Here is an 11,534-nt window from a genome sequence, read left to right as displayed (position 1 = left end):
AAAAAAAAAAAAGTGAAACGCAAACGTTGGACGTGGCTACTGTATCCAAATGGATACTTTAGTGTTTACAACTCAAATTCCAATTTCCCCATTTCTCTCCCATTCTTTTTACTTGTCAATATTTAATATTTTACTAAATTACATTTTGACTCTCTAACTTTGATTAAAGTTCATTTCCTCTAACTTTATTTTTATTTAATAAATTTTGTTAACTTTCAAGTTTATTCAATTCATGCCTCTTGTTAGTCTCCATTAGAATTGTGCCGTTAGTAACCTCTAAAATAACATAGTTTACATTTTTTTTTAAAATGAAAATTAATAATAAAAAATATTTTTTGAAAAAAATAAAAAAAATAAAATTTTAATTTAAATATCTTTCATTTGAAAAATACACGAAAATAAAAATCAAAGATATTCTGCTCCTGTTACACGAAAAAAAAATTTAAATGCTTGTATTTGATCTTTACCTTTTTGTTGAACCAATTTTTTGGATGCATGGTAACAAGCCAAAAACCATGATCAGCTTGCGTCCTTCCAAACAATTTACTTCTTTGTTTTGTTCGGCACTTGGGCTACACAATATTCTTGAATTCAAGCAATCAGTTGCTTGATTTCTTTTGTATGGATTGGCGCCGCAATAATTTTGGCTACCTCTCACATATAAAGCATGTGCGTCACTTTTAAGAAGAATTAAAGCTACTTTTTTTTTTCTCATTGCAAGAAACAAATTCCTTATTCCTTTGACCTTGATGAGAGGTGGTGTTACGTCAAACATTTCATAATTTTTTTTTTTTTTTTTGGTAGAATATCAACTTATGACGTTTTATTTTTGATAATTGCATTCTTTATAATCAGACCAAAACAGCAATTGGTTTTTATTGTAGGCGTGAATTGAACCCCTGGTATTTTATTCAATCATAAAAAACTTTACTAGTTAAGCTAACTGAAACCCACAACATTTCATAAATCTATTGGCATGTAAGAAGTATATTTGCAAGCAGGCGTTACACAAATAATAAATTTTAAAATAGTGTGCCTTCCTTGTAGGTTGTGTTGTGTACTAAAGTAGACCATTAAAAGTGGCATCTTTGTTAACACATCAATATATTTTTAATACACCTAAAAATTAATATTGATAAAAAAAATTTCATCTTCATAATCTTTTTATTATGCTCATTGATTTTTTTCCTCGAAAAAAAAAAAAAAAACAATGCTCATTGATTTTACTCCAATTTCATTTATTCCCTTAGAAAGGTTTTAAAAATCATATCAAACAAAGAATATAAGAAATAAAAAGGGCAAATTACAACTTACCCACTTATGGTTTGACCGAAATTTAAGTTGTCTACCTATGATTTACAAGTTGGCCTCTTGCCCACTTGAAGTTCACTCCATTAGGCTTTCATTATTCACCTTTGTACTTTCAGCGTTAAAAAAAAAAATAAAAAAAATCAAGATTTAGAAGTATATTTCTTAAAATGGTGAAGTTTTACCTTAAGAATATTTTTCATCTTCATAAGAACATTCTCAAACCTATCAATCCAAACAAAACTCTCAAGGGATATTCATCAATGAATGTTTGAATTTCGCATGTCTTGACTTATGGATGTTGTGCAAATCACTTATTCGTAATTCACAACAAGATAAATATAGAAATCCTCTTGAAAGTACGGAAAATGCTAAAGGATTACAATATTCAAAGTGGAGCCTTACATGGAGTATATCACACCAGCAACTCAAAAAATAAGTACATTTCTGACTTCTACATCCAAAATTTAAAAATTCATTATTTCATAAAAATGAACTCCATTCAAGCACAATAGTAGAGTTGGAGATGAACCAGTTGGATTAGATGGCCCAAAGCCTTAATCTCCCCATGGCCTCTCTCCCAGAATAAAATAATTTGGTTTTGTGTAGTCCAGAATAAGTTTATCATATCAAAATATGCCTAAAAATTAGTTTGTAAGAGGCTAACATTTGTGATTTGCACAACATCCATAAGTCAAGACATGCAAAATTCAAACATTCATTGATGAATATCCCCTTGAGAGTTTTATTCGGATTGATAGGCTTAAGAATGTTCTTATGAAGAGGAAAAATGTTCTTAAGCCAAAGTTTCACCATTTTAAGAAATATACTTTTAGATCTTGATTTTTATGCTTTTGTTATGTTTTTTGTGTTTTTAACTATAAAAGTACAGAGGTGGGTAATGGAAGTCTAATGAAGTGAACTTCAAGTGGGCAAAATGTCAACTTTTAAACTACAAATAGGTAACTTAAATTTCAAGCAAACTACAGGTAGGTAAGTTATAATTTGCCCAAACAAGAAAATGGTTTCTCATTTTTTTTTTGGTTGATCGGATTTAATCAATGGTCAAATTTGTGACGTAATAAGCAATTAAATTTATACTTATTTAATAACATAAATAAATTATTTATATTTTAAATTAATAATAATTAACAATATCAATTGAAATTTTTCAAAAAATAAAGTAATTTTCTAGTGAATCATCTCCCCTTTTTACATTAAGAAAATAGAAGTAAAAAAACATAATTAGTCATTCTATTAATAAATTTTTGAATCCATAATTCTAATAACTTCAACCCACCACTATGCCGACTACAACCATTATGATGGCAAGTTCAAAAAAAATCTCAAAAACTGAGTCAAGGTACGAAATTTTCACTTGAAAAGATTGACAAATCAATATAAGAAAGGCAAGTTATAGAACGTCCCACCGATACATTTTACATAAGATTAAGATAATGAAGAGATAAAAAGCTAAAACAAACCCTCTCTTGGAAGATGGTACGAAATTAATTCCACTAAAATTAATTTACAAAAATGAAACAAAATTAAAACCAATCTCACATTTCACAGGAAATAAAAAAGAAATAAAAATCAAAGTGGACAAGGCCAAAATAACCCAAAATTAAAGTAAATAAGAAAAAAAAAAGCATAAAACAAGTAATTCGGTAATTCCCTCAAATCCAATGACCAACAGCTCCCAATGCAGTGACTGTAAGCATGAATTGGATTGGATGTAAGAAATCTAAAACAGTGGAAGGAAAAAAAATAATAATAATAATACCTACAGCCATGTTGTTCAGATGATTTGTAGAGAAAATCCTACTGCAAAAGAATGAGTTGTGAAGGAAACTTTTCTAGCTTACGGCCTATACCTTAAAAACTCTTTGATTGAGAACACAAATTTTTAAAAATTAGACTAGGGTCCCTTTCGATTTAATGTAAATTGTGTGTTCTCTTTAATACTCCTGTCATTAAAAAATTTAATTAAGAGTTACTTATCCTGCCTGAGAAGGTACCTACAAATGTACGCCCAGATTCTATAAAATGGAACACCCAGCGTGCGTCCTTTCCATTCATGGAAGACCTACCTTATTTTATTTGTTGCTGTATTTTTTGAGGCATCTTGGTTAAGGATGCCAGCTGGAAGATTGTAGCCGCTTTCGGAATGGCTTTCCTTTGCAATAAGAATGGCACGGCAATCAAGCAGTTCCTTAAGCCGGTCTCTCACCCAGACACCCACTCAGGATTTTAAAGTGTTTATTCACTAATGACATTTGAAGTGATGTTAACAAATATACCCCTAAAAGAAGTTCTTTATCTATCACTCTAAAATAAAATCCAAGTATATTGTAATTAATCAATTAGAGTAAATTGTACGAGGGCCACAATAAGTCTCCTAACATTCTCTCACTTGGCCCACATGGCATTTAAATAACTTGATGAGTGATGATCATTGTAACATACTTAGGATATTACCTATATCATCTAGTTGTGAAATTCTCTCACTTTAATAAACAATCCAATACATAAAGCATAGCAGTAAAACTCTTAATTACAACCAGTATTGTCTTCCATGTATTACAATGTATGGTACTATGCGAGTACTTTATAAGCCATCAATTCTTTATTAATAGACTACCTATTAGCCATTCAAGTCCCCCTTCAAATATCCACCACGAAGAAAACTCTATCTATATTTATACTCTATGTGCACAAAAAAACATTTTATCTTATTCTCTATAAATAACCAAATAAAGGCCTAAATGTAAAGAGAAATATTATGTTTACAACATTTTCATAATAAATCTCAAGTGACAAGTTGTTACAAGTAGTTATTGGTGAACAATAAAATAATTTCAGTAATATGTTCAAGTTAGAACTAATAATAAGTTAATAATTTACCACCTATGATTTATTGTGAAAGTGTTATGAAATCAAACAAATAAAGAGAGATTAAACATCAAATAAGCCAACAAGTCCCACATGTTCCGCGTGATCTTTATATAGTTCAGCCAACAAACCATTAGTTATGACCTTATGGGATCAATAATCAATAGCCCATGGACACCTTTTGTTTCTTAACATTCTCTCTAACACTAATGTACTTCATGTCAATATGCTTACTTTGGCTTCCACTTTTGTTATTCTTAGAGAAGTAAAATGCAATCAAATAAAGTGTGACAGAATTTTTAAATGTTTTGATATAGAATTGAAAATCTTGAGATTTGTTATAAAAAGATTTTAACCATAAATAATGTATATGTTGTAGCTTAGTATTCAATAGCCTCCACGGTAGATGAAGCAACAATTGTATGCAGCAATTCTCTAAGATATATCACCTACAAAAAATAAAAAGGAAACTATATGTTGAAGTAGACTTTCTTGTCTACACATCCGGTAAAATTGAAATTTGGGTAACCAATCACCTCCAACTGACTAATATGCATGTAAGTCAACCTGTAATCATTGGTTCCTTGTAAGTATCTCAACTTTTTTCGCAACCTTCCAATGATCCAAACCAGGAGGGTTGCTTTGATATCAACCTAATGAGATACTGAATGTTGAAGTAGACTTTCTTGTGTGCATACTTTCACTACTTTTCGGCAAAGCAAAATGAAAATACAATTGTTTTTCTTCTTCTTCAAAACCTTTAATGATATAAACAAATGTTTTATCTTACATAGCCCAACACTAACTACAGTTAGTCCTCTACGTAATTGAACAAAAATTCAACATAAATGAAAAAAAGACATTTAAACTATTATCATGTAATCATACATGTTAAATGTTTCCCTCCAAAATACAATGTAAGAACCGGTTTACCTTCAATAGTTAGTTCCATGAACAACCACTACCATGACCCCTCCCACGATCTCGAAAACCCCCATGACCTGATTAATTGATATTCATTGAAACAGTCAATTTTAGTAATAAAATTCACGCACTCATACATGTAAACACCACGATGAGCATGCATGTGTATGTGCGCACGTGTCTAAGAATATTCAAGCTAGCCAACTATCCTGACGGGGGAGGAGGCGCACCACGCCCCATTGCAGCCAAATCAGGACTGACCTTCTGTCCAGCTTCCTCAAGTATGCTGAAGAGTTCCTTTGCAAATCTAGCATTTGCATCAGTGAAGAAAGTGTATGCAGTTCCTTTTGCCCCGGCCCTTCCTGTTTGACCAATACGGTGAACATAGTCCTCAAGGGATCCAGGGAAGTCATAATTTATCACATATTTCACGTCCTTCACATCTGCCATGAAACAAAAGAGCATTATAAGCTATAAGAAATGCGTTAGGCCAACGATCTCTCACATCAGAAGCTTATTTAGATCAGAGAATCTATGATCTCAACACATTTCTACATGTATGCTAGTGTGTTGTTGTGGCAAATAAACACAAAATGTCAGATGAATACCCCCAGAAACCATATTCTGGCAACAATTATGCACAGAGGGGAAGTGTTCAAGGGCAATATCCAATATCCATAGACATGAAAACAAGTGGCTCAAACAAACATACAAGTAGGATCCGTGTCACAAATAACACCAACTTAGGTAAAAAAAGGTGTTCATGAGACAATTTAGAGACCACTAAATATAGCAAAGCAATAACTAAAAAAATGAATCTTTCAAAATAAAAGAGTACAAGCACTAGGATAGAAAACATAACAAATGAGTGCAAATAAAAATAAAGATAAATATCCAACATACGCAGCGAAGAGCTGTGTGAAATGGTTTGCATCTATTTTATCAATGAAAACATGATTAATACTAAAAATGTTCCTTAAAAAAACCACTTGAAAGATAATAACGTAAGATACAGCTCAAAAGGAAGAAATCCAATGGTGGATTATACCATAAAGCCCATCTAATAAAATTAAAAGAAAGCCCAAACATACAATCACAGATTGGATAAAAACAGTCATGAAAAACTGAACTTCATAAACTTCAATAGATAGTCATTTATCAAGCTAGCTATCGAGACACGGGCTTCATATTTTTTAAACCTCGATAGATGCTAGCTGTCGAGTTTTAATGAATAACACTTTTTGACTTGGTTCTTGGACAGACTTGCATGGCTTTAACACTTGAACTTGAAACAAAGTTTGTTGAAGCATCAAACACATCCTAAATCTACCAAATTACAAATAAAGTGCGTTTTGTCAAAGGATTAGCCAATTACATAAAATAGTGATATATGTTCCTAACATTTGAAACACATATGTCCTAACACTCATGAGTGAGCATTGTTGAAGGTGAGGAAACTCGTTGGGTTCTTTTTTTGTGCTCTTGAAATTGTTTCAGTTGTGCTGTTTGTGAAAAACCACAAGCAAGCAGTCAATCAATCAAAAGTCAGATACTAAAACCAAAATACTGAAAGCAAAAACAACAAAAGCATTGAAGTTGCTTTTGGAATCCCTTGTTACTATTTCTCAAAAACATAAAAAAAAAAAAAATATTGATGTTTTTTTTTTTTGGAAAGTGTAGAAATGATTTGAGCTTACATTTTTAGGTTTGTTGGTGTTAAGCTTTGGAGGATTATTATTTTATTTTTTTTTTTTTTTCTAAATAACCAAATCTCTTAAACAATTTCATTGGTTAGCAAGGTTTTGAAACTATTTAGCAATCTAACAAATCAAGTCCTTTGGACTCGATTTTGCTCTTTGAAATCAAGTGAAGAGGAGTCGAGTTTCAATTTGAAATCGAGTGTTTCACACTCAAGTTCCATGCGGAGACTAGACGAAGCCGAAGAAACCTAGAAACTAAAGAACTACATGAAGAAGGCAAAACCAAAGAAGAAAACCCAAAAACCCAGACTAAACAAAGAAGAAACACAAACCAGCGATTCTAGGAGGCAACGACGGCAGCGGCGACGAAGCTCTAGGCAAAGGTTTTCCTCCAATTCGTTGTTTTTCTTGTCTGGGTCCTTCGATTTGATGATGCTTCGTTGTTTTTTCTTGTTCTGGTCTGATGATATTTGTTGGCTCTCAAGGAAACAAAGTCGTTGAGAGTCGAGTTCCATGGAAATCGAGTCTCTAAGACTCGATTTACATGGAACTCGACTCTGAACAACTTGATTTATCACAACAAAATCGTGTACAATGGACTCAATTTGTTAATTGCTAAATAGTTTCAAAAACTTGCTAACTAATGAAATTGTTTGAGGGATTTGGTTATTTAGAAAAAAAAGAAAAAAAAAATCCGAGCTTTGGACCTTCACTTATCGTTGCTTTAAAATTCTTTTCTTTGTCAACTGTCAACACTCTTTTTTGATCACCTACTACAAGATTGGATCCAGATCTTCTCCATTTCAAAATGAAATGGAGTGTCCATTTAAAGGTTGAGATTCATTTCAAAGATATCTAAGAGCATTCACATCAGTGGATGTAAAGTCTTGAAAAATACAAAAAGTCCTTCATTTTACACATTTTGACAAAAAAACACCTACACCAGAGAATGTAAAATTGTGTATAAATGCACAAGTGCTACAGTAATTGTGCATATATGCACGGTTACTGTAGCACTTGCATTTAATATTTTAGTAACTTTTTCTCTCTCCTTGTCTTTGGTTGCTCTCACTCTCACCTTACTCTCCCTTTTTCTTATTTGATTAAATCATTAGACTAGCAAAACCATTAAACCTCTTGCAGCCCCTAAACTCTTGCCACCACCATCGATCGCCACTGCCACTGACCTCTCACCGATTGCCACGAAGCCTTTCTAATCGCCACCGCCACTGATCTCTCGCTGATCACTGTAAAGCCTCTCCAATCACCTCACTCTTCCTTTGTTTCTCGTTGTTTGATCAGTGGGTTTTGGGTTGGGTGGGTGATGATTTGGCTTTCCTTTGTTTCTCGTTGTTTGATCAGTGGGTTTTCTAGTAGAGGGGTTAATCTGGCCGGATTGAATGGGTTGGCTTTCCTTAATGATGGTGGTTAGGTGGGTGATGATGGTGGCTGGGTGTGGAGTGATCGTTGGTAGTGTTGGATTGTAAAAGAATAAATATTTTATTGAATAAATGTGTAGAATAGATAGACTGATGTGGGTGTTTTGTAAAAATGGGTGTGTAAAATAGGAAAAGTAGTTTTTTTGTGCAAAATAGACAAAAAGTTTGCGTCCACTGATGTGGATGCTCTAAGGACTATAATTTCGCCACCTCTTTTAAAATCAGTAACTCAAAAGGTTAATGTTGGTTAGTTGTAAAAAATAAAAATGGCAATTACAACTTACGGACTTATGAATTGTGGGCGGCAAAAATTTAAGGGGTTGTTTGATATTGTATTTTAAACAATAGTTTTCAGTGTTTAAACAGCATTACACATATTTCCACACACTTTTCACCCACACGTATTTTCAATATTTGACTGAAATTTAAGTTGCCTACATGTGATTTGAAATCCCAAGATACAAGTGTTTCACTGGATTTTTTATTTTTATTTATTTTTTTATCTTATTTGATCTTGTATTTTTATGTTTTTTTTTTTTTTTTTTTTTTTTTTTTTTTTTTTTAAAAAAAAAAAACAAGTTGTTGGTGGTTTTGGAGGAAAGATATATAAAAGTGGAACAAAATTACATATCTAGTCATGTTTTTAACAAATAAGGGTTATAGAGCCCTAACTAAGCTAACCTCAAATGGGTAAAGTGTCAAATTTTAAACTGTAGAAAGACAACTTAAATTTCATCCAAACCATAAGTGGTTAAATTGTAATTTGCCAAAAACAAAACAAAACAAAACAAAAACTGTGAAGTTTTCTGCCAATGGCCCAGAGGAGAAGGAAAAGAAAGAAAAACACGAGTCCACTGTCGACAAAGGCTGATCGAAAGAGGTTGGCGGTTGTGGTCATGGTGGTTGGCTTTTAGAGGACGAGACCATCGCCGCAAAAGTCCACCACTGCCACTACCAGTAACTCCAACTGCCACAACACCACCATACCCAATAGCTTTCAGCGAAAAAACTAGAACTTAACAGTAATGCTAATGTTTCGTGTTTTTATGTAAAACAACATTAACCTGTAATGTGTTTAACCGTAGTCATTTTTTTTTTTTAGGGAAAACCACATTCATGTTGATGAGTTGAGTAATAAGATTTAATTAAGGTGACACATTTTACACCTTAGATCTATTTTAAATATATCTTGTCCATGAAATGGATACTCTCCATTTCTCTTTGAAACGAAGAGGATCCATATCTCTACAAGGCTACGCACTCTAAAATTTTGTCAAATAATTTTTTAATTATTTTATCCCGTCATCCCTTTTTACTGTACGTTTGTGTTTGTTTCTGTGGGGCCCGTAGGCCTGGTAGCCTGGGCCCATCTTGCATTTGGCCCAAGGCCCATGCCGAGGAGGGATGATCGTCCGAGACTGGTGTATAAAGATCTATGCTTTTTTGGACCCCGCCGAGGACATCCCTTTCCTCGGCGTACCGAGGCTAATTTCGGGTGGGGGACAAGCTCAGAACAGTTTGTCACCTCCACACTAAATGCGCTCATCTTACCCCCCTGGCCGCATTAATGGGGATGTAACCCCTTGACAGGGTAACATTGATCATTGTGTACCACTCTAGTACTGATAAGGCCTCTGATGGGACGGACGGTCAGAGGGAAGGCAAATGGATGATCAACAGAAGGAAGAATTAGAGAGGAGGAGGAGAACTATATAAGAGGGGTGAGCAAAGCAGTTTAGGGGGAGAAAAGAAAAAAAAGGGGAAGGAACCTCCTCGAACAAGTACCGAGGAGCTACCCTTAGTTGTAAATTGGGTTCACTCCCCTTCAATGGTAAAAGGTGGCTTGTATTCCGTTGCTAGTCTGTTAGGGCCTAACCCTTCGTCCCACTCTCTAGAAATGTATTGTTAGGGAACCTTTCTAAACTAAGTCCCTACAGTTTCCATTAAAAATATTTTTAGCAAATATTTTCACCAATTTTTGGTGTTTAGTTGCACTGAAAACGTTGGCTATTCAATTATTCAATACATGAAAAATAGTGCTATCTTTTCTAAAACTATACAAGAAAATCTAAGATACGAGTATGACATGTTAGGTCCAACGGATTAGGTGTTGGTAACCAATGACAAAAAGATTGAGTTTTGTAGAGTTCTTAATGTAAAATTATGAGTCCAAGACGAAAGTTATTTGTGGAAGAAAACTAATTTTTTGTAAGTTTGATTGCAAGTTCAACTGATCGAGAGATGAGTTCGACCCCTATTTGATTCAAAGTTCAACTGATCAACAATTGCAAATTCAATTTTTCAAGTTTGACGTGATTTATTTAGTTGACTATACATGTGGGTTTTTCAGTTTTTGTAACCTTAATGAAGAGTCTCTATAAAGGCCCATTAAGCACGACTTATAAAGAGGTTAGAGAGATAGAAACCCTAAGTTTTTCAAAGAGTTGATCTGAGCCTCCACTAACAATCAACACTGTTGTCATAGTGCAGATTAAAGTTACTTGTCTAAACCTCAAAGTCACAAACAGAGAGTTTTAGGGTTAAGTCTTTTTTTAAAAGGGAAGATTTAGGATTAAGTCTAGTGTATAAACTTCAATTCTATTCTAGTGGGTCAGTTTACCTTGGAACTGATAGCTTAAATCCCTCCAGATTATTACTGTGAAACGGTATGTTTCATAGGTTTTGTTGGGTCACCCTATTGTTGTCTTATGTTATTTTTTATTGAATTTACTATTTTATTGCTTTATTGGTGACATATTTAATCTATGGCAATTAACCTAGAAATCAATCTTTGAATCTAGCATTTTGTTTGTTTCAATGGAAAACTTTGTGTAAAGATAGTTTTTCGTGTTTTTTAATATTTGGCAGCATCAAAAAAAAAAAAAAAAAAGTTAAAAGAAAATTATCTTTGGTCAACAGGAAAAAAAAAAAAAAAAGGGGGCTTTTTTTTTTAGATTATTTTCTAGTTATTAATTCATAACAGATTAATTATTTCAAGTTGATAATTTTGTTGTAAAATCAAGGGGTCTAAAAAACCTAACTTGACCCTGGAGAAATTGTATGGAAAATTAACCTTTTTTTTAAATTTCAATTTTTCCAAAAACATTAGAGTCAAACATTTATTTTTCTAAGCAAGAATAATTTAAATTTGCTGGAAAATTTATGATCTAATCTTACTTCTAGTCCTATCCAATTGTGATATATTTGTGCTTAAGTTAAATGATAATTAAATAATAATTATTTTTTTGCTAAGGTTAAAGGTGGGCGGATA

General features: G+C 32.9%; 1 protein-coding gene across 3 annotated transcripts; it reads right to left on the bottom strand.

Annotated features, from left to right (window-relative positions):
• Nucleotides 1-2,743: 2,743 nt before the first annotated feature.
• On the bottom strand, nt 2,744-5,860 carry LOC136065778 (DEAD-box ATP-dependent RNA helicase 20-like). 3 transcript variants are annotated; one of them, XM_065769425.1, is made up of 4 exons: nt 5,733-5,860; nt 5,386-5,567; nt 5,134-5,201; nt 2,744-3,019 (listed from the first exon to the last, which is right to left on the bottom strand). In XM_065769425.1, exons 1-3 carry the CDS (start codon nt 5,743-5,745, stop codon nt 5,136-5,138), a joined length of 261 nt encoding a protein of 86 aa, XP_065625497.1. In that variant the 5' UTR covers nt 5,746-5,860; the 3' UTR covers nt 2,744-3,019; nt 5,134-5,135. The 3 variants fall into 3 exon arrangements, 2 of the variants coding, with proteins under 2 accessions (XP_065625497.1, XP_065625496.1); XR_010627383.1 differs by lacking the exon at nt 2,744-3,019 and having other exon boundaries at nt 4,925-5,201; nt 5,262-5,567; nt 5,733-5,845; XM_065769424.1 differs by lacking the exon at nt 2,744-3,019 and having other exon boundaries at nt 4,925-5,201; nt 5,733-5,858.
• Between the last annotated feature and the right edge of the window lie 5,674 nt (nt 5,861-11,534).

The sequence above is a fragment of the Quercus suber genome, unplaced genomic scaffold, assembly GCF_002906115.3.
Source record: "Quercus suber isolate HL8 unplaced genomic scaffold, Cork oak 2.0 scaffold_1157, whole genome shotgun sequence".
Classification (NCBI taxonomy): domain Eukaryota; kingdom Viridiplantae; phylum Streptophyta; class Magnoliopsida; order Fagales; family Fagaceae; genus Quercus; species Quercus suber.
Note: the sequence above shows the minus strand (reverse complement) of the source record. Positions and strands in the feature narration are given on the sequence as shown.

Excerpts from the sequence above, each read along its gene's own strand:
- LOC136065778 (XM_065769425.1), bottom strand. Across the intron at positions 5,202-5,385 it reads TTGAGGAAGCTGGACAGAAG|GTCATGGGGGTTTTCGAGAT; the intron begins GTCAGTCCTGAT and ends TCAATTAATCAG.